This window comes from Gilbertella persicaria, assembly GCF_025201335.1.
Source record: "Gilbertella persicaria strain CBS 190.32 chromosome Unknown B0P05scaffold_5, whole genome shotgun sequence".
NCBI classification, from domain to species: domain Eukaryota; kingdom Fungi; phylum Mucoromycota; class Mucoromycetes; order Mucorales; family Choanephoraceae; genus Gilbertella; species Gilbertella persicaria.
Genome location: NW_026251966.1, coordinates 111,810 through 135,973, shown reverse-complemented (window position 1 = coordinate 135,973; position 24,164 = coordinate 111,810). Strand labels below are relative to the sequence as shown.

At 37.2% G+C, this 24,164-nt stretch overlaps 10 protein-coding genes across 10 annotated transcripts; 9 read left to right on the top strand and 1 right to left on the bottom strand.

Annotated features, from left to right (window-relative positions):
• Positions 1–20: 20 nt before the first annotated feature.
• On the top strand, positions 21–4,856 carry B0P05DRAFT_526583 (uncharacterized protein). The gene is made up of 11 exons (XM_051576445.1): positions 21–138; positions 196–768; positions 818–1,382; positions 1,447–1,533; positions 1,578–1,787; positions 1,854–3,566; positions 3,611–3,734; positions 3,779–3,948; positions 3,993–4,151; positions 4,198–4,364; positions 4,421–4,856. Exons 1-11 carry the CDS (start codon positions 101–103, stop codon positions 4,695–4,697), a joined length of 4,083 nt encoding a protein of 1,360 aa, XP_051438311.1. The 5' UTR covers positions 21–100; the 3' UTR covers positions 4,698–4,856.
• A 298-nt stretch (positions 4,857–5,154) lies between these two features.
• On the top strand, positions 5,155–6,686 carry B0P05DRAFT_526579 (uncharacterized protein). The gene has a single exon (XM_051576444.1). The coding sequence runs from the start codon at positions 5,232–5,234 to the stop codon at positions 6,546–6,548; it is 1,317 nt and encodes a 438-aa protein (XP_051438310.1). The 5' UTR covers positions 5,155–5,231; the 3' UTR covers positions 6,549–6,686.
• Positions 6,678–8,028, top strand: B0P05DRAFT_526575 (uncharacterized protein). The gene is made up of 3 exons (XM_051576443.1): positions 6,678–7,379; positions 7,455–7,751; positions 7,802–8,028. The coding sequence occupies exons 1-3, from the start codon at positions 7,086–7,088 to the stop codon at positions 7,850–7,852; spliced, it is 642 nt and encodes a 213-aa protein (XP_051438309.1). The 5' UTR covers positions 6,678–7,085; the 3' UTR covers positions 7,853–8,028.
• A 1,570-nt stretch (positions 8,029–9,598) lies between these two features.
• On the top strand, positions 9,599–11,015 carry B0P05DRAFT_577303 (uncharacterized protein; the record flags this gene model as incomplete). The annotated part of the gene is made up of 9 exons (XM_051581774.1): positions 9,599–9,690; positions 9,731–9,996; positions 10,053–10,142; positions 10,195–10,313; positions 10,373–10,454; positions 10,510–10,589; positions 10,638–10,733; positions 10,792–10,953; positions 10,986–11,015. 9 exons carry the CDS (start codon positions 9,599–9,601, stop codon positions 11,013–11,015), a joined length of 1,017 nt encoding a protein of 338 aa, XP_051438308.1.
• Positions 11,016–11,926: 911 nt separating this feature from the next.
• Positions 11,927–15,268, top strand: B0P05DRAFT_484698 (uncharacterized protein). Its single transcript, XM_051575245.1, has 3 exons — positions 11,927–12,516; positions 12,563–12,697; positions 12,760–15,268. The coding sequence occupies exons 1-3, from the start codon at positions 11,951–11,953 to the stop codon at positions 15,212–15,214; spliced, it is 3,156 nt and encodes a 1,051-aa protein (XP_051438307.1). The 5' UTR covers positions 11,927–11,950; the 3' UTR covers positions 15,215–15,268.
• A 1,669-nt stretch (positions 15,269–16,937) lies between these two features.
• On the top strand, positions 16,938–19,994 carry B0P05DRAFT_257583 (uncharacterized protein). The gene is made up of 2 exons (XM_051573353.1): positions 16,938–19,366; positions 19,421–19,994. Exons 1-2 carry the CDS (start codon positions 17,006–17,008, stop codon positions 19,706–19,708), a joined length of 2,649 nt encoding a protein of 882 aa, XP_051438306.1. The 5' UTR covers positions 16,938–17,005; the 3' UTR covers positions 19,709–19,994.
• On the top strand, positions 19,796–21,203 carry B0P05DRAFT_526559 (uncharacterized protein). Its single transcript, XM_051576442.1, has 5 exons — positions 19,796–19,886; positions 19,931–19,987; positions 20,039–20,155; positions 20,204–20,330; positions 20,374–21,203. The coding sequence occupies exons 1-5, from the start codon at positions 19,838–19,840 to the stop codon at positions 21,182–21,184; spliced, it is 1,161 nt and encodes a 386-aa protein (XP_051438305.1). The 5' UTR covers positions 19,796–19,837; the 3' UTR covers positions 21,185–21,203.
• Positions 21,204–21,235: 32 nt separating this feature from the next.
• B0P05DRAFT_583733 (uncharacterized protein) lies at positions 21,236–22,815 on the top strand (the record flags this gene model as incomplete). The annotated part of the gene is made up of 4 exons (XM_051582283.1): positions 21,236–21,399; positions 21,454–21,525; positions 21,570–22,378; positions 22,424–22,815. 4 exons carry the CDS (start codon positions 21,236–21,238, stop codon positions 22,813–22,815), a joined length of 1,437 nt encoding a protein of 478 aa, XP_051438304.1.
• A 39-nt stretch (positions 22,816–22,854) lies between these two features.
• B0P05DRAFT_583732 (uncharacterized protein) lies at positions 22,855–23,298 on the top strand (the record flags this gene model as incomplete). The annotated part of the gene is made up of 4 exons (XM_051582282.1): positions 22,855–22,872; positions 22,920–23,087; positions 23,132–23,187; positions 23,238–23,298. 4 exons carry the CDS (start codon positions 22,855–22,857, stop codon positions 23,296–23,298), a joined length of 303 nt encoding a protein of 100 aa, XP_051438303.1.
• A 130-nt stretch (positions 23,299–23,428) lies between these two features.
• Positions 23,429–24,124, bottom strand: B0P05DRAFT_583731 (uncharacterized protein; the record flags this gene model as incomplete). Its single annotated transcript, XM_051582281.1, has 1 exon — positions 23,429–24,124. The coding sequence occupies one exon, from the start codon at positions 24,122–24,124 to the stop codon at positions 23,429–23,431; it is 696 nt and encodes a 231-aa protein (XP_051438302.1).
• Between the last annotated feature and the right edge of the window lie 40 nt (positions 24,125–24,164).

Here is a 24,164-nt window from a genome sequence, read left to right as displayed (position 1 = left end):
TACGCACACCTTTGTCTCTTGAACTTCTTTTTTACCATCTTGCGTAATTTTTTTATTATTAGGAAAAAAAAAAGAAAGTGAGAAAGTGAGAGAAAGAGTCATGTCTTCACCTATCCAGCCTCCACCACCCAATATGCGGTAAATATCTAACACTGCCTTCTAGCTGATAAAGACCACTCACAACTTTTTCCCTAGGTCACCTTCTGTAGGCTCACAACAGCCTCCTGTTTCAGCCCCGTCGCCCTATGCTCATCATCTTCCACCACCCAATTTATCTAGTAGTCAACCTAACGCGAACGGTCCTCTACCTCCACCACCAAGAGTAACAGAATTGCCTCCTCTGTTATCTTCTTCACAGAGCCCTCGTAGCTCCTCACCCTCGTTTACTTCTCATCATACACTACCACCAGCCAGTTCTTTATCTAGCGACCATACACTCCCACCTATTCCTCCACCACGTACTTCAACACCACCTTATAATGAACGAAGGCCTAGTATTGTACGTGCACCTCCACCTATTCAAGCACCACCACCACCGCCACCACTACCACCACAAACTCAACAGCAGTCACCAGCACCTGCTTCTCATCCTCCTCCTCCCCCACCTGCCTCTGCGTCACCTTCTTCTCAACAAGGCAATGCTGGCTATCGACCACTGAATGTGAGAGACGCCTTAACGTATCTAGACCAAGTCAAAGTAAGGTTTTCTGACCAACCTGATGTCTATAATCGATTTCTAGATATCATGAAAGACTTCAAAAGTCAAGCGTAAGTTGATGTGATAGAGCCTCTTCTTTATATTTAACGCGTTCCATAGGATTGATACACCAGGCGTCATTGAACGCGTATCTACTTTATTTAAAGGTCATCCTACACTCATTTCGGGATTTAACACGTTCCTTCCGCCCGGTTATCGTATTGAATGTTCTACAGATCCTCGTGAGCCTGACTTGATTACTGTTACAACACCAAGTGGTGTCACCACCACCACAGGTGGCTCAAATCGCATGTATGCCATGGACCCCGAAAACTCTAGTAGCATGCACGGCCATCCCTCTATACATCACCCACCTCCACAACCCTATTACTCATATAGCCACATGCATCATGCACCACCGATGCAAGTCGCGTCTGCTGGTCACCCAATCCATTCCATGCCACCTCAACAACCTATGATGAGTCAACCCATGTATCATCCACCACCACCGCCATCATCATCTTCTGTGCCTCCCTCTGGCATGAATCGTTCTCAACCTCTTCCTCTTCCTCCTCCTCCTCCACCACCACAAGCACCTCTTCATCATAGTCCTACACAATCTAATGGTGAAAAACGTTCACCTGTTGAATTCAATCATGCGATTAATTATGTGAACAAAATCAAAGTAAGTAATGGGCATCTATGTAAACCATGTTGCTTATCTCCCTCTTTTTTTTTTTTATTGTTAGAATCGTTTTGCCAATGAACCAGATATCTATAAACAGTTCTTGGAAATCCTTCAAACGTATCAAAAAGATCAAAAGCCTATTCAAGAGGTAAGCCAAAGAATGCAGGGTGTATATTGACTGTTGATTTTTAGGTGTATGCCCATGTTCAATATTTGTTTAATGGTGCACCTGATCTATTGGATGAATTTAAGCAATTTTTGCCTGATATTACTGGTCAACCGGCAAGTGCTTTATTTGATACAATCTCACCCACGTATTATAGTGGATCTAAGCGTAGTGCGATGGGCACACCACCACCACATGCTATGCTTCCACCTGGTAAAAAGAAGCGCACAAATGCTGTACGTATAACCTAGATAAACAAATGAGGCACTTACATATATCTATATATATATATATATATACAGACCACAACCAAGAAAACCAAGTTGTATCAAAAAGAAAACGGCGATGTACCCAGTAGTTTGCGTGATCCATACAGCTATCCTAGTTCGCCTTTTGATCCTGTACGCCCTTCTGTCTCTGCTGAAGAAATTGAGCTGTTTGACCGTATTCGCAAACACATTGGCAACAAGCCTTCTTATGAAGAATTCTTAAAGACATTGAATCTATACACACAGCAAATCTTTGACCTCAAGACACTTGTGGAACAAGTTGCTATTTTCATCGGCAGCAACAAGGAACTGTTTGAATGGTTCAAGAGCATTGTTGGATACGAACCCAAAGACCATCCTATCGAAAAACCTGTACCCACTATACCCAAACCCGACCTTGCTCACTGCAAAGCCACGGTCGATTCGCCTAGTTATCGTGTTGTGCCTAAGAATTGGCAATCACAGCCATGTTCTGGTCGAGACCAAATTGCTTGGGAAGTACTGAACGATGAGTATGTGTCCCATCCTATCTGGGCCAGTGAGGACGATGGTTTTGTTGCTTCCAGAAAGAGTCAGTACGAAGAAGGCATGCATCGCTGTGAAGAAGAGCGCTATGACTACAACATGAACATTGATGCCAACCTGAACGTGATTGCTTTGCTTGAGCCTATTGCGCATCGTATTGAGAACATGACATTGGAAGAAAAGGCCAATTTCAGATTACGCCCTGGACTCGGTGGTCAATCTGTCTCTATCTATGAGCGCATCATCAAAAAGATCTATGATAAAGAACGCGGTGCAGAAATCATTGAGTTGCTCTATTCTAACCCTGCACAGGTGGTGCCTATCTTGTTAAAGAGACTGAAGCAAAAGGACGAAGAATGGAAACGCGCTCAACGTGAATGGAACAAGATTTGGCGTGAAATGGACGCTAAAAACTTTTACCGCGCATTAGACTATCAAGGCATCACGTTCAAGAGCAATGATCGTAAGGCCATGGCACCCAAGGGCCTTGTGAGTGAAATTGAACTCTTGCATCATGAAAAGAAGCTCAAGCGAAACGATGTCAAGGCAACTCATAGCAGAGAAAGCTATCAGTTCAAATTTCCCTTTGAGGAACCTGAAGTCTTTAAGGATGTCACGCGTGTTATTTATTCGTTCATTGATCGTCAATCAGGCTACACTGGCAGTGATCGTGAAAAGATCCGTACGTTTGTTCAGACGTTTATTCCTCTTTGTTTCCAAGTGGAGAATGTAGTGCCTGAAGGAATGCAGTATGCAAGTGAGGCTGAAAATGAAGAATTGGCTGAAGAGGATGACGATAATCACTCAACAAACACAGAAGAATCCGAATCTGATCTGGGTCAATCACCCGATAAGCGTACCATGTCACCCTCACGTCGTAGAATGGGTAGAAGTTCTCGCCATCATCATGAAGATGAGCATACGATGGATTTATTGCGTGATGTGTTGACAAAGAATCAAAATGCTTTAGATGAAATCAACCAATCTGAAGAACATGTAGCTCCTTCTCATGAAGAGCAACAAAGCGATGCTGTTCTCAACACAGAAGACCAAGAGCCATCCAAGCCAGAAGAGTCTACAAGATCCAACCCACAAGAAGAACCTGCAGGAGATAAATTGTTTGCTGCTGCAGCAACTGCTGTTGCACCAGGCGTAAAGAAGAGAATCTTGTATAGCTTTTTCTGTAACACAACATTTTATTGTTTCTTTAGACTTTATGAGGTAAGTCATCTTCTATGGATTGATAGAGGTTGATGATGTGTTAGATGTTGTATCATAGACTCAATAAGCTTCGAACGTTGGATGCGGAGATGCAAGCGAATCCACATATGGGCAAGCGTGTCAATAAGGTTGCCCGTGATCTTGGCTTGTACAACAATCGTTTTGAAGGTAAAACCTAAACTAAAGAAGATGATATTTATTACTATTATTAGAAATCGATTTGAGTAAAGGCTATTACCATGCTGTCTTGGAATTGATTGATCGTTTCTTTGATGGTGACATTGATCAACAAGTGTTTGAAGAACACACACGTTATGTGTTTGTCACAGATGCTTATCTCATCTTTACAATTGATAAGCTTGTGCATTCCATGGTGAAGCAGGTAAATCTTTTGTTGGAGTGTATGTTTATTCATGACGGTAATAGATTCAAGCCATCACTGTTGATCCCAAGTCAGTTGAACTGATTCGTCTTTTCCGCAGTGATAAAGGACTCGAATCCATGTCACCTAGGACCTTATCTGTCTATCGCTTAAAGGCTGAAGATATCATAGGATCTGATGAAAATCTATACAAAATCAACTTTGTAAGTCTATGGAACACAATCATGTATCCAGACTAACATGGCGTAGGATAACCAGGCTAGAAACATGACTATTCAACTTATTGGCAAAGACGATTATATGCTGGAGCCTACAGCAGAAGATAGATATGAAGACTACGTAGCCAGTTATATGGATTGGGTAAACACGACAGAAGGCATTGATGCGTCTAGTATGAAGCCTACATTCCTTACTCGGTAAGATCTATATTTTTTAAGAGAAATGCATAACTGACTTTTTTTATATATATTAGTAACTTGAGACCTCAAGACGAACATTTGAACAAGATTTTTGTTCGTTCAAGACTTCAATACAAGATTGATCAAGACACATATCATATGTACTACATTGTAGGTTCAGAAGATGTGTTTGTTCGCCCTAGTTCAAATAACACCAATCCCTCTAATCCAAAATGGCAAGAATGGGTAGAATCTTCGACCACAGGCTGGTCAAAGAATCTAGACGAAAAGACAAAGCAAACCATGGAAGAAGAAGCAAGAAATCTATTATTAGGCAAAAGCAGCTCATAACTTCTTTTATTACATAATGTACAAAGGTTCCTTTTTTTTTTTTTTAATACTTTCTTCTTACATTTTATTTACACATACACTTCACATTACATATTTAACGCATTATTATTATTTGCACTTTTGTTTAAAGATAAATGGTTGACTACTCTTATTTTAGAACTTGTTCTTGTGAGATAAGCTTATGACTTGATCACAAAAAGTATCAAATGTTCAATGTTTACAGGTACAACAAAACAAAAGCTAAGGTTGTGTAACAAACATGCTGCTGAAAAAATAAGGGACCTGGCCTCTTTCATGATAAATGCAGCAACTGGTTTAATTAAAGCAACGTTACATGTTTTTAAGGAGACCCCATTCAAGTTGAAACTATAGCCTTTTAATTTAACCGGAGAAAAAGTAACCGGATTTTGAAAAAGCCTAGCGACATCTTTTGCTCTTTTTTTTTTTCTTTTTTTTTTTTTTTTTTTTAATATATCAACATTCGCTGTACATATTTAATGAAAATCTCTTTTCCATAGAAAATAAAGAGAGACAATGACGAATTATCCTATGAACATATCGAGCTATGTCTTGACAGCAATGACACCTAGTTTTGTGTTCATGTTATTATCACTTCCAGTCAAAAACAAGAACATCCTTCAAGAATCTGTCCTTGCGCTTTTATGGATGACAGGGCTATCTATTCCAATTTATTATGCAGGACGTCTTCCATACATTTGTCTCATGTCTACAGCTGTATGGACATGGGCCAGCTCAATGAAAATGGGTGTATGGCTATTTAGCATGTCTATGGAAGAAAGAAGACAGCGTCCGTTTTATATGACCATGTTGGACTGGCGAAAGCGCAGTAATGATCCACCCACTACAGAAGAAATAAAATCATGCCCAACTACAGACCATGTGGATATTCATTTGCGCCATCTAATATGGAAATTTGTCAAGCACCAATTTTATTTTGATGCAGCAGACGTTGTAATTCATTTAGGAGACGCACAGCGCATCGTACGAGTTTTTTCTGCTGTCTTGTCAAACCTGTTTGCCTTTTTGGGTCAAAAGGAAAAAGCAGACATGCTGGCACCTACTGAACCTTTGACCTGGGGCAATCTGTTGGTGAGTACGCTCATGGCTATGCTTTTTTGTGTCTATATTCAAATGCAACTTCAAGTAGCATACGACGAATGTATGATTGGCTTTGGTGTGTTGTATAAGACAATGTCTGTTTTGGAAAGATGGCAATTGGGGCAAGATCTTGGTAAATTACATGCAAAAAACACACACAAAGCCAAAATGATCTTGAAGCGAGTGTGTGTAATTCGTGCTATCAAGTCTTATATCGAAGATACTTTGAATATGCCTCCTCCTTTTGACTCACCATGGTCAGCTCATTCACTTCGTGATTTTTGGGGTCGCCGTTGGCATACCTATTACAATGATTGCTTTTATAGATTAGGATATCGTCCCATTCGGGCAGCCGTCATGTTTCTTTTCCATTGCAAGCCTCCTCGCTGGCTACCTGCACTCTCTGTCTTTGTTATGTCTGGTCTGATGCATGAATACTTTCTGGTTGCAACAGGTTCAAAGGCTTATCTAGGACATCCTTTGCCCGCTTGTGGTCTTCAGTTCTTCTTTTTCGTGATTCAAGTATTACTGATTGGCATTAGTGACAAATTTTTCTCTCGCGGCCCGATCGGTCGGTTGTATACTATTTTTTGCATGGCATTAACCTCTCATTTTTTTGTGGTACCCTATGTATTGACGGGCTATTTACACATGGAGCGATTATCGTTTTTCCGCCTTGTTGTTCATCTTTATCAAGGAAATCCTAATCTCTTTGCTAGCGTTGATTTATAATTTTATCTGTTTATCGGGTATTCAATCATGATTGAAAACGGTTAAAACTGAATGCTCGGAAACCGAAATAAAAAAGGGAACCTAAGAAAAATAACATTATCTTTTCTTCTTTATTATTATTATTATTTTTTTTTTTTTTTTTTTTTTTTTGTGAGGCTCCTGTTGCTCTTGCTTCATTTCTCTTTTTTTTTTCAATTTCATTGTAAATATGTCCAATACAAATTATCATCAAAGAGAACAATACCCAATCTCAGCACTACCAAGTAACAATACATCACCTCCAACTTTACCTGTGCACTATATGCCTATGTCACCTTCACCTACACCTACTGTCAATCCAGCACTCATGCATGCTGATTTTGAGAAATTTGAAAAAGATGATGGTATAACAAAACCCTTTGAGATAAATAGAGATACACATCTAAACTGTCATTTTTTTTTCTGTTAAAATTAGAACGAAACCAGATACCTGAATTGGGCGAAGAGCACGATCATGGCGGACTTGAGCAAGAACAACAAAAGGGTAAAAGGAGGCGTATGAAAGGAAGAAATGCTTGTATTCGGTGTATGTGTTGTGCTTGTATTCCCGCCTGGGCAGCGGGTATCCTGTGGTTTATTATTATCGCGATTATCATTGTTGTGATTGTGATTGGAAGTATAGCAGCCACATTTGTGATGCCTACTGTTGACTTGGCAGGCATATCGAGCACTTCAACAACAGGCTCTCAGATTAGCTTTTCTGGAAATAGCATCAATATCAATTTTGGCCTAATTGTTAAAGTCAATAATCCAAATTTACTTGGCATTCAACTATCAAATCTTGACGCTACTGTAAGTCTAGACTTGCTGTCTATAGAATCCTGTGTAACTCTTATTTTTTTTTTTTTTTTTTATCTTTCCAATTAGGCATATTATCCAAATAAGCGCGGAGGGAACACACGAATTGGTGGAGGATATATGGACTCGCAATACTTACCAAAATACAGTAATTTCAATTTCACATTTCCTTTTGCGATTGAGTACAATCCAACCTTGGATACCGACCAATCTGTCTTGAATGATCTTGCAGAAAAGTGCGGTTTAACGGGAGGTCAGGCTGAAGATATTGTCATCAGTTACACGATTAAGCTTGCAGCCAGAGTGCTTTTTATCACGGTGCATCCTACCATCGCATCATCTGCTTCTTTTGCTTGTCCAATTGACGTAAGCATGAAATCTGTACGGAAATGTAAAACTGATACATGTATTTTTAGAACGGAGAACTGTCAGGGCTTGGAGATGGAACAACTGGATTTGGCTTGTAAATAGTTATATATACATATATATTGAATTATTCCCTTTACGATTCTTTTTTTTTATATACATATGGAACTAAGGGAAGTTCGCCATGACATAGTTTTGTTTTTGTTGTAGACAATGAGCTTACTGTAATTAGCAATAAAGCTAAATAAAAAAAAAAAAAAAACGTATTCTTCCTTGCTGTCAATTCAACATACTATTGTCATTATTATACATCTATTAGAATGATGCCATCTATCAATGAAGAACAAATCGATGTTTGTTTTTGTTGATTGTGGGCTGATATATATAAAAAAAAAAATAGATATACAGCATGATAGTATTTAGACGCCGAAACACAAATGCCGAAAATGACGTTAAACAAATGCATTTGCGCCAATGATGAATTGATCTATAGATCGACAACAATTAGGTTGGAGGTCAGTACTAAAAACACAATTTATGCAGCGCTATTTCATATCATCTAAGTTTAGTGGCAAACACAATGATTTGCATTAAAAAATACGATAGTTAAATGAAAAAAAATCTAATCAATGCCCCAAATTCGGATAAGCTAGGTTACAAATTTCTCGTTTTAGGACTAAATAAAATATCAGAAAATACAAAATATTTTCTCTATGAGTAACTACCTGGTAATAGCTTTAGAAACTATAGCAAAAAATGATTTTCTAGCATTAATAAATATACTCCAAGTGTTAAAACTGAAAAAGGTATATAAAAAGTATGCACAACACGTATAAAACGATATATACTATTTTACGCGTTAGATTAAAAACGCCCTAGTAGACAGCGTGTTTTTGTTGTATTTTTGGATTCTATAGGCTAAAATTGACTACTTTACTTGAGGCATCATGTCAGTCTGATTTCATTTTGAGCTTCTTTTTAGCAATAACCTGATTTTTAAGTAAGACGTCGCTCATGGGATATTCAAAAACACCTTCAGAGACAAAAAGTGCTATAGAAGCAATTTTTAGATAGTCAATACACTCTTAATACATGTTCAAATAGTGTGATGTCATAGAACCTATGAAAAACGAGCGGTCTGCTCCATAAAGTACTAAAAACAGAGCAATTTGGCTGTGAAAAGGGAATTTTGCCTTGAGAATGAAGCTTTTTAGCTGATCATTATATTGATAGATGTAAATTGTGAATTTGGTTATGGTCAGCAGAAGTAACAAGAATCTATTGGTCATTTAGAGAGGGGTTATTGTTCATTTAGAAACATTTGTGAATGATTTTATTGAAAAACACAGCAAAACACATGTTGCATGGTAATTAAATTATCTAAGTGATCCCACAGAGTAGACAAAAGCATCAGAATCCAAGGAATAAATGACAGAACAACGACAGCATTATAATCAAGTGATTCTATTCGTTTAAAAAGCTTCAGATATAAAGGCGCTTATACTGTTAGCTCTGAAGCATAAACTCGTTTATTTATAATGACATATCTTAATTGAGTGTATAAATATGATACTTCATGGTGTGCAATATAGACAATTATGACATATAGCATCAGGTTTATACGTTGCGTATCATTTTGCTTCCAGCCGTCGCTGCAGATCTATCTTTAGGAAAAATGCATTGCAGTAGCACATTTCACCGAGTAAAAATAAAATGAGCTCATATACAAACGCACCAATCAAATGAATATGTCATGCAAAACTGAGCTTTAATCGAGAAGAAAAAAATCAGAATTTTGCTTTTTTTTTTCCTTCTTACTTTCTTTCTCTTATAACAATATTAAAACGATGTCTCATAGAGAAGGTGTTACTACCAGCATAAAAGACTGGACAATGATGCCAGTATCCAGTCTTATCAAGAACCAGAAAGTTATTCAAATGTAAGTTTTCTTAAAAGCAGGCCTTTGTTTACACTATTAGTGATGGCAATATGTCTGTTGAAGAAGCATGCCAAATACTTGTTGAAAGCAACATATCTTCTGCTCCTGTCTATGCTAATGGGGAGAAAGGACACTACATTGGCATGTTTGATTATGGTGATGTGATTGCATATATTTTATTAGTACTACATCTCAAGCCCGGACAAAAAGACAGCAATGATGAGATTGATCCCGAATCATTTGAAATTAAAGATATAGTTCAAAGAGCACTGAAAGGTCAAAAAGTACCCGTGGGCATGGCAAGTGGTAAGTTTTCTGCTTTGTCTATCTAGAATTAAATGGTCTTTCTAATCTATTTCTAGATTTATCTCGAAAAAATCCCTTTTACTCTATTTTAAAAGAAGCCACTCTTTTATCTGCTGTAGAAGTATTTGCTCACGGCACTCACAGAGGTAATCAACTCTATGAGAAAAGCTTATCAGACTAACATAATTATGTGTGCAGTTAGCATTCTTAAACCCGACGGCGAAATTGATGGTATTCTTTCGCAATCTACTGTAGTAAAATATCTGTTTGAGAACAGAAAGCAGTTTCCTCAGATAGATCACGTTATGAACAAAACAGTAAGTAGACTTGTGCAACTGATCGCTCAGAAATAATAGCTTTGTTTTATTTTTTAAAGATTCGAGAACTGAAGCTTGGAGACAACTCTGTCATTGGAGTTGACGCTGATTCAAATGTACTCGATGCTCTTTCTGTGATGAGTATGGATAAATAAGTTATTGTATCGAACCATCTTTATGCTCACCAGGATAATAGGTTCAAATGGTATATCTTCAGTTGCTGTACTTCGAAACGGAAAAGAAGTACTTGGCAACATTAGCATGACAGATGTCAAGGTATGATATTTTTTGACTAGACTCTATAAATTAAGCAAATATAAACAGCATGTAATGAAAGGGTATACCCATCGCTTGTTGTGGAAAACATGTCTACAATTCGTAAGCCATATTCGAACTCAACAAGGAATAATTGATGGACAAGTAAATACAAATACGTGTGTATGTGTGTGTGTGTCTGATTATTTACTCCTATTTGTAGGATCGACTTCCAGTATTTGATGTCAAGAAGGATACTTCATTAGGCTTTACTATTGCTAAACTTCTTGCAACAAAAGCACATCGTGTCTGGGTAGTGGATGAACATCAAAATGCAATCGGAGTTGTATCATTAACAGATGTTATTCGAGTATTTGCTTCAATGGTCGGAATTCAAGTACATGAACGACGAACAAGTATGGCCATGTTCAAGCACTAATCATGTGAGTGAATTATGCTTTGCCTTTGAGTATATTGCAATAAAAAAAATGACGAAAAGCGGATAAATATGATAGTGTATATTAAAAGGTTCTCGCTAGAATTGTTTTTCAAGTACTATTGACTATACAAATAGTTGCTTGTTTCGCATAAACTTATTTATGTGTGTGTCGTAGCTAAGATTAGGTCATTACTGTTTACTTCTAACTACTTTATTTAAATTTCAATTGAAAAAGTTGTCTGATCTTATATTTCAATGCTATAAGTAGTTCTTTACAGGATAATATACTGTTCAATAAACCAAACAGATTTCACCAATGTAGCTGTATGTTCAGAGAAGGAGGTGAATATGTTTGAAATGAGCTACAAACTTCAACATGAAAACTATTTTACCGAAGCTTTCAGGTATGTTTAGTACTCGTACTCAAAAGGAAAAATAGTTTATCCCCGAAATAAGGGTCTAAAGCATGAATCATTCGGTAGAAAAGTTAAGGCAAATTATCTAGTTCAGGAAAAATTACGACGCAGTCATTACAAAACATACAAGCCAAGAAGCAAATTGTTTCAAAAACAATTTTTTCTCTGTCTGAAATGTAAATTCATGAGTAGCTACCTTGGTGACCATATTTCATGTACATATATGGCAATTTGGTATTTGTAGCAGTAATAGCCTTCTGTTCAATAAAGTGTAGGTGTTCTTTATCCTCTTGATGTTATGTACATATCTTGGAAAGCCCTTAAGCTTTGAGACAATTTATTTCTCTTTTGTGGGTAGTGTATGCGTTTATCTTAATCATCATACTTAAAAGTTTAACCGTCAAATGCTATTGCTGAGTTAAAAATATCTTTGACGTAAATCAATTTATTAGATAGATGGCCAAAAAAAAAACTATATAAATGCACTTATTTCTGCCATTAGTAGCATTTGATTCATTAAACAAAGAATGACTACTAGTACAAAAATTGATTATACTTCTGGTCAATTCATGACTGAACATTTTAAAGCACTTGTAAACTTTTTGAACAATCAAACAAAACAACATGCAGATAAAGTGTTTGCTCGTTATCTTTCAAAAGACAAGTCCTACAAAACCTTGACATATGCTCAGGTCGACCATCTGGCTACCAATTTGGCTTGCAAATGGGAGAAATTTGCAAGAACTACTGAGGTGATTGCTTATGTCAGCGAACATACCATAAGTTACTTGATCGTTATGATGGCCTTATTAAAACTGCGCCGAACCATGATGGCTATTTCTCCTCGTAATTCTGAAGCTGCTATTGTCAACCTGTTAGAAAAAACCCAATCCAAATTCATTATTGCTGATAGCAAGTATGGTGATATTACACAGAAGGCTATTGATCAAATTGGTGGAATTGAACTCGTTGTTATCCAGCCTCTTGATATTGAAGATCTTCTTGATGAACCTCTCAATCCAGATCATGAACATCTTCTTTCTATTGAATTTTCTGATGATGATATCAACAAGGATGCTTTGATTATTCATAGGTAAATTATATAGTTTTTTAAATACCAAATACTTATTTAAGGATAGTTCTGGCACAACTTCATTTCCCAAGCCAATTTATCTCAGTAATCGCTACTTGATACATTTGCTGATCTCAATCTTTGAATTTCTTGGTCCTATTCCCTTGTCTCATAAGGATGTTATGCTTTCTTGTGGGCCTTTGTAAGTATTCATATTTCTCTTGAAAAGACTGGTGTACTTATGACTCTCTCTCTTAAAAAAAGATTCCATATCTTTGGTGTCTTTGCTCATTTTAGTATAAGTATCTTTGGTGGTAGCGTAGTATTCATGGAAAAGCTTCCTGCTTCTCAATCAGATATCAACTTTGCCTTAAAAAGCAACAATGTAACTATCATGTGTGCACCTCCTCTTATTTTTGAACAAATGATTCCTTTCTTGAAAGAATCAAACGATTTCAGTGCAATCCGACGTCTCAAATTGGTCTTGTATGGTGGTGCTGCTCTTAAACAAGAATCTGGGGAATGGCTCCGTAAAAAGGGTATGAACATATGTAGTGGATATGGTACAACCGAAACAGGCTGTAGCATGGTATCCGATGCTTCATCTCAAGGCAATACATGGAGCTCTCTTAGGATTTATCAGAAAAACGCACAGGGTGATTATTGTGGTGTTTTTGAAACATGTGATCCTTCAGAACCTGATGTGAAGCATCTCTATTTCCGTTGTGATAGTCCCAACTTGGCTAGTAACGTAGGCAATCGCCCAGATGGTGGCTACAGCACAAATGATCTATTCAAGGAAAACCCTGAAGCTCCTGGTTACTACATCTATCTAGGCCGTCGCGATGATACTCTCATTATGGAGAATGGTGAAAAGACTAACCCTGTTCCTATGGAAGCTGCAATCCGCCAAAGTCCTTTTGTGTATCAAGCTGCTGTCCTTGGTCAAGGTCGGCAATGTACTGCTGCTCTGGTTGAAATCAATACTGAATATGCTTTGAACTTTAGTCCTGATGCAATCATTGCTGGTATTCACGAGGTTGTCAAGCAGGCCAATGTTGAATGTCCTAGTCACAGCAAAGTTCTTCCCCAAATGATCAAGATTTTACCTTTTAACAAGTCATTGCCATCTACTGATAAAGGCACTGTCAAGCGCAAACTTGCTGAACAGATCTATAAGGACGAGGTTGAAAAACTTTATAAGGATTTCTTGGAAGGTCCTTCTCCCAATACAGACAAATCTAATGTTGATACATCTACATGGACACCCGAGCAAACAGAAGACTTCTTGATCACTAGTGCTGCCAAAGTGCTTGGTATGGAAAAAACTCAATTCAGTGACCCTACGCAATCTCTTTTTGATCTTGGTCTCAACTCTCTTACCTCAATTCAACTTCGTAACGAAATTGCTCAGTATTTTGAGAATGTACCTCAGAACTTTTTGTTTCAGCATCCCAGTGTCATTTCTATGCGCGAAGCTCTTTTAGGTGATGAAACAGAAGACATTTCTGAGCAGTCTGAAAGACGTTATCAACAAACACAAGATTTAGCAATGGCTTATACAAAGAAAGCCAAACACGATTTCCCTATTGCTCGCAATGAATACGATGAAAAGAAGGAGAAAGTCGTTCTTTTGACTGGTGTTACAGGCTCGCTTGGTGCTTTTATGCTGCATGATTTACTAAAGGACTCAAGTGTCAAGAAAGTGTATTGTTGTGTTCGTGGCAAGCAGGAACAGTTAGAACAACGTCTTTTGGATGCTTTTAGATCTCGTTTACTTGATACTTCACTTTTGAATACAGATCGCGTTGAAGTTTTGCCTATGAAATTCAATGAGCCTTTTCTCGGTTTTGGACAAGAGCTTTACAACCAACTTAGAAATGAGGTCACTATCGTCCAACATTGTGCTTGGTTACTCGACTTTAACATGCCTGTTGACCATTATGACAAGGAATGCATTGCTCCCTTTTACAATCTCTTGAAGTTTGCCTATCATGAAATCAATCCTATGCATGTTCATTTTATCTCAAGTGTCTCTGCAAGTGCTGCTGTTGGGGATCAAGTCAACGAAGAACCATTGCCTTTGGATGCTCATGTCTGTATGCCAATGGGTTATGCTCATTCTAAGTTTGTTGTGGAAAAGCTCTTTGATTATTTGACTACTGAAAAGAACTTCCCTTGTTACGTTGAGCGTCTAGGCCAAGTTTGTGGTGACTCTAAGCATGGTGTATGGAACACGTCTGAACAATACCCTCTAATGTTTATTGGAGGTGGTGCTATGATGAAGAAGATGCCCAAGTTGGAAACTGATATTGACTGGATTAGTGTTGACTATGCTGCCACTACTATCACTGATATCATGCTTCGCACCGCATATGCTCCTGCTCAAAAAAACCAGCACATTTATCATATCGTTAACCCTCGTCTTATTACTTGGTCTCATGTTCTTGATGCTATGAAGGCTTCTGGAATGCAGTTTGACATTGTTGAGCCTAAAGAATGGATCGAACTACTTGCTAAAGATCAATCCAACCCTTGCTACCGCCTCATGTCTTTTTATGAAGCTAGCTTTAAGAATCCTTTTAAGATGCCTGTATGGAAGACTGAAAAGACAAGTTCTTTGGCTCCTGTCATCAATGACTCTCCTGTTCTCGATGCAAGCTTGTTTACCAAATTCTTATCTCACTGGCAATCTGTTGGCTTTTATAGACCTTCTTAAATTCCAATAGACTATAGGCATACCATTTATTATTGTGGAATTCAATAAAGAAATACCTTTTTACTAAAAATCATAAAAGATCAAAGTTGCTGATACTTTTCTTTTGTATCATTTTTTTAAGATGATACTGCTTACAGAAATATGCTTAAAACTTGTCTTTTTTTTTAAAAGAAAATGGTATTGGCACTGTCTCTGCTTTTGTTTTTATTAGATACAAAAACAAAGATATATCGCAATCAAGCCTTATCAGATGGTGATAGAACATAGTTTACAATCAAGAATTTTTTCTTACTTTAGTATCAAGTAGGATAGCAAACTCGTGGCATTTATGCGGAGGTGCAAGCATAGCCATTGTATATGCTTACATGTATGCATAGCATGCATGGCGTTTATTTATGGGCACTTATCATTGCTAAAATGACTTTTAGGTATACAGTTCCATCATTTATTTTCTGGGAAAAGTACTTAAATCAATGACTTTTATTGTGTTTAACAAGACAAGCATTTTTTAAGAACTTGATTTGCTTTCTGTGTAGCCAATAAGAAAAAAAATTTGATAAAGCTCGCCGTAGTACAAATGTCAGTGTTACTTACTCTAGAGAAATATACCGGTTAGAAATTGCTTTAAATGACTAGAGTGTAGAATTATGTCTATACTTGTGGATCTAAGAACATCTTGATGCATCAAAAAAAAACAGAAAGAAAGTTTACATTGAGAAGAAATGAGAGTTTAAATAGACTTGGATTGACAAGTTTTTTTTTTATATGATCCCACGCTTTCTTGACCTTTACTTTGCTTCCTTTTGCACTCCCCTTTACTGACTCTAGTATTTTATTCATTGTTCTTGTTTCTGCTTATATATTTTAAGCTGTCATATTGCAAGATGGTTTTTCGTTCTCCTGAATTGATATATATAGTTTTCAAAATCTAAACGAGTGTGTCTTGTATAGTCCAGAACTTTTCCTTCATAAATCTTTGAATCTGTGTCTAGTTTACCAAATATAAAGATGGCAAGTGTATTGTTACTACTATTTTTCTGTCTCTATTTTAAAATCCTCTTTTTTTTTCTCTCTCTCTGCTGCCATTAAAAATTCAACATTAATGACTGCTGTCATTGCCAGCCCACATGCCAAACTAAAGAAATTATCTATTTTTATTCCACAAATGGGTCATTGTTCTGAATAACAATTTCAACAACATCCAATTACTATCCAGTCCTGTTCTACCCATGTCCTTGGATGCAGTTTGAATGTAAATCTAATATATAGGACACACACAGATGTGCTTGCTCCATGGATAATGGACAGGTTTCATTTTTATTTGTACCTTAAACCTGAAAATCCATTGAGCTATGGAATACAATTCTCCACATACACACATTTTTTAAGCCTGTCAAAATAAAATGAACCTTGGTATTGAATGCATTGACCTCACCCCTTCCTTAAACTGTTTTCTCGGCTCAATGACAAGCCACTATGATGAATTTAATGAACGCTGTTGTTACAAATGAAGTAAGTAATTACAAAGAAGAAATAGTCACGTGCAAGTATGTGTGGTAAACATCTTGTTCATTGCTTTATAAAGATGTCATGACAACAAGATGATATGATTTATTTGTTGTTTTCTTGAAAATAAGGTAAGATACGCACTCCCTATTTTTTTTCTTTTTTTTTTTTCAACTCACCTGACTATTTTCTATATATTATTTCTCTTGTACAACTATTTCTTTTTTTCTCTCTCTCTTTTTTTTTTTATATTATATCATAGATAATTTATTGCTCATCGTTGTCATGACAAGTTATAAACACACCAACAACAAAAAACGGTTCAGTGCAAATAGTACTCAAAACCATAGCCACATGTCTATCGATTCAGATAATATGAGCCAGTCAACCGATTATACCCAGCGTTCTCGACCCGTACGTCGAAAAGTTTCCATGGCAACCCGTAGACGTTCTCAATTACTATATTTAGAAAAATACGGCCTTGATCAGCCCAATTGGCACTCTTCTTCTCATGACGATGTTCAAGATAGGCCTATTTCAGTGCGTAATTTCGTTCAAGTCAGTTCATTACAAAAGCGTCCTGCTCGATTCATTAAACCACAAAAATCCTATGCAGACCATACACCTATGCTTGAATTCAGCCATGTCCATCAACTTCTTCAAGCCTATACAGACAAAGTGTACATGGAGGGCTATCTCTATAAACGAAACGATTTGAATACCAATGGGTCTTCATGTGGTACAAAAGCATGGACACGTTGGTATGTTGAGTTGTGTGGACCAGTCTTGACTTTGTGGGATGCAGAAACACAGGGTGAGGTGTATCCTCAGTACATTAATATCACTGATGCCACTGTACATCATGAGAATCGATTGACAGCAGAAACAAGACCTCATTTGTTTTCTTTAAATTCAGCAGGTGCCAATCGATTTCTATGTCAAGCTGAGGACGAGCCAGCACTGTTTGAATGGATCAGAGCCATTCGACTGTCTTGTTTTGAATGTGCTCGTATTCAAGAAATCTACACCAAGGCATTTATTTCTCGACCTCAATTCGATCCACTGTTCATGACTCGCGCTACATCAACAGAAGGCAGTGTTCAAGTCAGATTTCCAGGCAGTACAGGCTGGAAGACATGTTGGGCTGTCGTCTCGAATCGCAAGATCCAGAAGCGTCTGTTTAATAAAAAGACAGTGCCTACCAATGGACACATCATGTTTTTCGAATCCAGAAAAGCAAAATACCCTATGATGACATTGGAAAATGTCGTACAAGCCTATACTGTCTATCCAGAATCGCCGAAATTGATCAACGTGGCCACGTTGTTTAAAATAGAGGGTAGTCTGCTGAAGAAGAAACCCAATAGTCATGATATGCAGCTTGTCAGCCAGTCTTGTAGTGCTTTAATCATGACTTCAAACACCAATGATCTAGTGAGGTGGTTAGTGGGTGTATTTGATGCTTTTCGGTTGTATGGTAGACCAGAAACAGTCTGGGATGATCCTAATAACCCGCGTGCATTGAATTTTGCAGAGATGTGTCATACAAGGTTGTTTCTTGACCCTTCAGAAGTAAGCGATGTTGATGTCAGTTATGGAACCATATTATTGGGTAACAAGAAGGAATTTACAAAGATATTATTGGATAAAGTGATACGTGGTATTCCACCTATCCAACAAGAAGAAAAGACAGCAGTAGAAGAGACGAATGAAGAAACTATTAAAGACACCAACAAAGAAGCTATTGAAGACATGAATGAAGAAACTATTGAAGACATGATGGATAGTATGATACAAGATATACAGCAAGACATGCAACAAGATATACAGCCAGATATACAGCCAGATATACAGCCAGATATACAGCCAGATATACAGCAAGATATACAACATGACTTGCCTGTCAAAAATAACCCAACACATCTTCGACAAGTGACATATGCAAGTGACTCTGAAGAAGAAGAAGAAGAAGAACAAGAACAAGAACAAGAAGAAAGTGATAGTGACGATGCTTCTCTGTATCAACTCAAGAAGCCTTCTGTCCCTACACTACCAGTCACTCAACAAATGAAGCCCATGACACCCAATACTTCGAAATCAGGTTCTGAAGTCTCTGAAGTCTCTCCTACCAAACTCACCTTGTCCACAGATATTGACGATGATTTCATGAATGCTGTCTTGAGCGAAACACAGAGCTTGTTTAGTGAACCTAAAGAAACATCTTACAAAAAGCCATTTTATGCACAACCAAGAAGTAATTCTATGATGCCTCTTTCTTCCCCCATGTTTGGCTCTGCTGCTTCTGTCAATACACATTGGGAATCATCTTCTGTGGATGCTCGTATGGTGCCAGATGACAACGATGATGATGATGACAATATGCCATTGTTTGCACAACATAGTCTATTAGATCAATATCATCAACAACAAGCAACCACAGGTCCATTAGCCAAGAAACTAGAGAATCAAGCAAGAAATACAGGTCAATCTTTAGTACAAGTGGCTTCTCCTTCCTTTAAGAAACAACCAGTACCTCGTACAGGCTTATTAGGCATGATATCTGAAAGAGAAGAGCATGAAAGACGGACGCGTCATTTTATGGATGAACGTATGCTGATGGGACAACACAGAATGATGCAGCAACAGGTAAGATAGATAGATTGATAGATAAATGTACATAGTTAATTGACCTTATTATAGTATATGCAGCCTGCTTTTCATCCCGGTATGATGCCCATGATGATGCCAATGATGGATCCTCGTATGATGCCCATGATGGACCCACGCATGTTGCCACCACCGTCGCCCATGATGTTCAATCCTCAATTCATGCCACAACCACCCATGATGATGTCCCCTCAACCACAATTTCAATCAAGATATATGAATAATACAAAACAAAACAGAAAACACTACCCTATTTCTTCTGCTACTTCAGTCGATCATAGTGTGAATTCACGTACAAGCTCAAGAAGAACACGACATTAACTCATGTAAAAAAAAAATAAACAGCCATGAGCGGTATTTTAATATTGACTATGCGACTGAGCAGTCATTACAAAAAAAAAAAAAAAAAAAAAAAAAAAAAAGCGTTTTTGCTTATTTTTATCTTCATTTATGGCTTCTCATCAAGATCTTTTAAATCAGATTACAAAAATCAAAGAAGGCAAGCATAGCCTATTGAGATCATATCACTGATATTGTGTATAGAACTTCACTGTACTATTTGTACAGGTGTGATTGACGATCCTCATGTACTTGTGTGTGGTAAGATCTAATCTTACGTCAACAAAATTCAAACTGATTTTTTTTGATTAGGCCATGCATTCTGTGGTGTCTGTATCCTTCAGTGGCTTCCAACAAAAAAAGTATGTCCTATCTGTAGAATACCTGTGATGCGACAACCAGTCCATGTGAACATTATTCAAAAACTATGTATGTACGATCCACATTAAACGCTTTATACTCAATTCTCTCCATTAGCTGATATATTCAAGGCACTAGATAATTCAAAACCTGTAGAAAGACTATCGCGTCAACATTGGGTTGATTTATTTCCTATAGAGAATCAGGCCAGTCTGATTCGCGATGTAGATCAAGATGGTGTCATGTAAGTACCAACATATCAACACTCAGTATTGATGTCTCCTTAGTCATCGTTGCTCTAATTGTGGTTGGGAGTTGGATGAAGAGAACTATTGTGAACGATGCCAAATATCTTTTGAAGGCGAAAGAGTAGATTTGGAAGATTCAGATGTGTCGCACTATGAACAAGATGAAGAAAACCTGTCTGGATTTGTTGTGAGTGATGATGAAGCCATTGTGTATTCTGATAGACATGATGATGTACTCAGTGGAGATGAATCAACTACCAGTGCTAGTCAAAATCCTATTGAAATCAATGACAGTGATGATGATGATGACGATATGCCCATACGTAGAAAAAGAAATCCAGTTATTCCATTAAGTGACGATGATGACGAAGAAGATCAAAGTGACAGTAATGCAAGCCATAGTGAACTTTCTTATGACATACCCGAGAATGAAGCAGAAATCATGGATCATTTTCGAGGACCTGATATTGATGATTATGAGACTGAAGAAGAAGAAGAGTTTCCAGAGGATCCATTTGAACGTAGATCAGTCTATATTGATGACTATGCAGATGAAAGTGAAGAAGAAGAAGAAAGGCCTATTGTCTACAAAACAGATACCATTATGGACAGTATTACTCGAGCTAAAGGGAAAATGGCTACTACCAGTCATGAAATACAGTCGTCTTCAGATACAAGTGATGATGACAATAGTGATGCACCTGATTATGAAAACATGACAGCACCTCTTTCTTCAAGTGTGATACCTTCTCCTATTCTTGATATGGCTTCTTTATCTGTCAAAGACAAGAAACGAAAACGAAAGCACAAGGATAAAAAGAATAAGAAAAAGAACAAGAAACACGAATAAAAAAAAAATAATAAGCTACGAATTTTTTCTTAAAAAAATTTCTTTCTTCTCATGTCATTACAGTTAGAGAATGTAACAGACACTCATAAGAAACACAAGTTAGATCTCGAAACAGAAGAAGATTGCCATGCTTGTACTATTTGTTCAGAAAACTGGGATGCTAAAGGCGATCATTGTCTTGTTAGTCTCAAGTGTGGCCATTTATTTGGGAAAAAGTAAAAAAAAAAAAAAAAAAAATGTGTCTGATGTATCTATACTGATCGTTATAGATGCATTGTACGTTGGATCATTGACAGAAGTAAGAAATTGGGTGGATCAAAAGCACCTTGTCCCATGTGCATGTAAGTAAAACAAACTTATGTTGAACAACTCTAATAATGATCAGGAAAGCAGCTCGACAAAGTGATATTCGTATTGTCCTTCCAACACGTATTGCAGTCAAAGACACAACGCAATCAGACTTACTGAAACAAGAATTAGAAACACTTCGAGTGCAGATCAAAGAAAACGAAAAAGAACTAGAGCTTTCTCGACTTGGACTTAATCTACGTAAAAGAGAACTGGAAAAAGCGAAAAGAAACATGTCCCTTCCACTACTACCATCATTACCTTCAACTGTTACTATGATACCAAAACTTAACCAACTTCCTTATACAATATCTAATTCAAAGCGATTATCAGACACAAGGCATGTCGCTCGAGTCATGGCCTTAAATTCCCATACCAATACTGCCTGTATCTCATTCAAATCATCTAATGCTCATGGTTTGCTTAAACTCGATTTAACTACCATGAAACAGACTGAATTTATGCCTGTTCATAATAGTCTTATACGTGATGTTCGCTATACAAATGACTGTGTCTTATCAACAAGTCTTGATAAAACCCTTCAACTGACATCCACACAATCAGAACTGACAGTGAATTTGCCTATGCCTGGTTGGTCTTGTTGTGCTGAAGAAAATCTGTTGTTGAGTGGATTAGCAGACAGTAAAGTGATGGTATACGATAGACGATTTGCTACTGAACCTCTCAAGATATTCAGTCATCCTACTGCTCAAAAAACACCTTTACATTCCTTATTTATGACAACCATAGACAATCGACCTATTGTCTGCTGTGCCAACTTGACACAAGCCTTTTTATATGATTTTGATACATCTCAATCGACGCTGATTGAATCTGATTTTCAAGGTATTGTATCTTGCTGATTCCTATAGTCTTACTCAATTCAAATAGAATTCAAGCCGTATTCATTGACACTTCATGCAGATAAAAAAGACATTGTATTATTGTCTTCTCGAAGTCCAACTTCTACAAGACATACACTACATCAAATCAAGCCTGATTTGGTTGTCCCTGAAATCTCTTGTTTTGTTGTTCCTCAACCGCAAAAGAGTCTAACACGCACACTTGCTTATTCAGGGCCAGAAGGAGAGGATGTGATTGGCTATAGTCAAGAAGAAAAAGGTGCATTGCATTTACAACAATCTGATAAACAATTACAACAATTTCAAATTCATAGTTGTCCATTAGACATTCAATCCTTTCACAACAAACTTGCCTTCTTAACAGACAATCGATTCTTTTTGCTTGAGCCTAAACCAATAAAGGGCCGTGACTCGCTTTAACATGCATATTTTTTATTTTTTTATTTTTTATTTTTCTTTATGAACTTTCAACAAAGAGTATGTTTGAATATAGAAAATAAAGGATTGACACCTCTTCGTTTTAGTTGAATGATATTGCTACTCAATCAATAGGTTTTCCAAGTTCAAAAATTGCTTTATCTCAAGCAGTTTATTCAGACCTTGTACTTGCTAAAAAATACAAAGACGTTGAATACAAACCTATTTCTGGTTTAAATAGCTGCGTCTTTTTGGTACAAGAACCAGGCAGTCTTGTAAGTCATTGTTATGTATTATGTCAATTGATTCAATACAAAAGGAACCGCTTGTTATTTTACCTATTTTACAAGAAGGCCTTGCTTTATCCATGAAAAGGTAATTTCATTCTTATTCTAAGGGCTTTCATTCATCTTCGTCAAAACAAGAATAGCAGCTATCTTTGATTTATTATGCGATAGTCAAATCAAAGATACAGCAATAGAGTAAGATGTGTACATGTTATTTTATCAAATCTAAAAAAAATGAATAGGAAATTTACATTTGCTATCTATGCATCTGACTCCACCATTCTCTATTATCACATCAAAAAAGGACTTGTTCAACCTATACAGCGCAACTAAAACAACTTGCCTGTTCTCTTGGTTGTCTTGAACAAAGCTATCATACCAATCATGGCAATAAACACATCTGAAAGACCCACTTCTTGTAATGCTTTCAAGGTATAATATGACTTGGATTTCCAATACGCATCTAAGTGAGTCCATGCTTGTCCCACAGAAGCCAAAGTAAGCACAGTTAAAGCAGAGCGTTCTGAAGATTGTCTTTTTTCCTTGAGTGCTAATGTACCTAATAATCCCAAGGCTAAATGAAGTACACCTTGAGTTCGAAAGGCATCAACAGCTACTGTGCCTGTTTGTTCAATTTGATGTCTGAGAGGTGCATGGGATGCTAATGTAACTGTAGGAGGCATATCAAGGTATCGTGCCACGACTTTAGAAGGCCGGCTTATGAGTGATTTTGCGGCAAACAAATGATAGATAATGTTGATCATGAGTGGTAAATTATTGTCTTTGAAAATGAACTGTAAGGCAGATTTTAAAAAGTGATGTGTGTGTCCTTTCACAAAGGCAAGGAAGGGTGGTGTTTGTGGTAACATGGTTTCTTCTTCTTCTTCTTCAAATACAGGTAAAGTAGGCATAGGTTGACGTTCTATAAAAGACCAACTGCTTTTATCAAGTAATTCTTTAGGTGGTATTGGAAGTGAGTCTATAGACTCAGATTCGTTTAATGTTGGTTTAGTATGAACAGACATAGATATGAAAGAGAAGGAAAGAAAAAAAAATGAAAAAAAA

Coding starts and splice junctions, on each gene's coding strand:
- B0P05DRAFT_526579 (XM_051576444.1), top strand. CDS start 5,232: ATGACGAATTATCCTATGAACATATCGAGCTATGTCTTGACAGCAATG.
- B0P05DRAFT_257583 (XM_051573353.1), top strand. CDS start 17,006: ATGACAAGTTATAAACACACCAACAACAAAAAACGGTTCAGTGCAAAT. Junction 19,367..19,420: donor ACAGAATGATGCAGCAACAG/GTAAGATAGATA, acceptor ACCTTATTATAG/TATATGCAGCCTGCTTTTCA.
- B0P05DRAFT_526559 (XM_051576442.1), top strand. CDS start 19,838: ATGGCTTCTCATCAAGATCTTTTAAATCAGATTACAAAAATCAAAGAA. Junction 19,988..20,038: donor TCCTCATGTACTTGTGTGTG/GTAAGATCTAAT, acceptor TTTTTTGATTAG/GCCATGCATTCTGTGGTGTC. Junction 20,156..20,203: donor GAACATTATTCAAAAACTAT/GTATGTACGATC, acceptor TCTCTCCATTAG/CTGATATATTCAAGGCACTA.
- B0P05DRAFT_484698 (XM_051575245.1), top strand. CDS start 11,951: ATGACTACTAGTACAAAAATTGATTATACTTCTGGTCAATTCATGACT. Junction 12,517..12,562: donor GATGCTTTGATTATTCATAG/GTAAATTATATA, acceptor ATTTAAGGATAG/TTCTGGCACAACTTCATTTC. Junction 12,698..12,759: donor ATGCTTTCTTGTGGGCCTTT/GTAAGTATTCAT, acceptor TCTTAAAAAAAG/ATTCCATATCTTTGGTGTCT.
- B0P05DRAFT_526583 (XM_051576445.1), top strand. CDS start 101: ATGTCTTCACCTATCCAGCCTCCACCACCCAATATGCG. Junction 1,534..1,577: donor ATCAAAAGCCTATTCAAGAG/GTAAGCCAAAGA, acceptor GTTGATTTTTAG/GTGTATGCCCATGTTCAATA. Junction 3,949..3,992: donor TGCATTCCATGGTGAAGCAG/GTAAATCTTTTG, acceptor TGACGGTAATAG/ATTCAAGCCATCACTGTTGA.
- B0P05DRAFT_526575 (XM_051576443.1), top strand. CDS start 7,086: ATGAAAGGAAGAAATGCTTGTATTCGGTGTATGTGTTGTGCTTGTATT. Junction 7,380..7,454: donor TATCAAATCTTGACGCTACT/GTAAGTCTAGAC, acceptor CTTTCCAATTAG/GCATATTATCCAAATAAGCG. Junction 7,752..7,801: donor CTTTTGCTTGTCCAATTGAC/GTAAGCATGAAA, acceptor ATGTATTTTTAG/AACGGAGAACTGTCAGGGCT.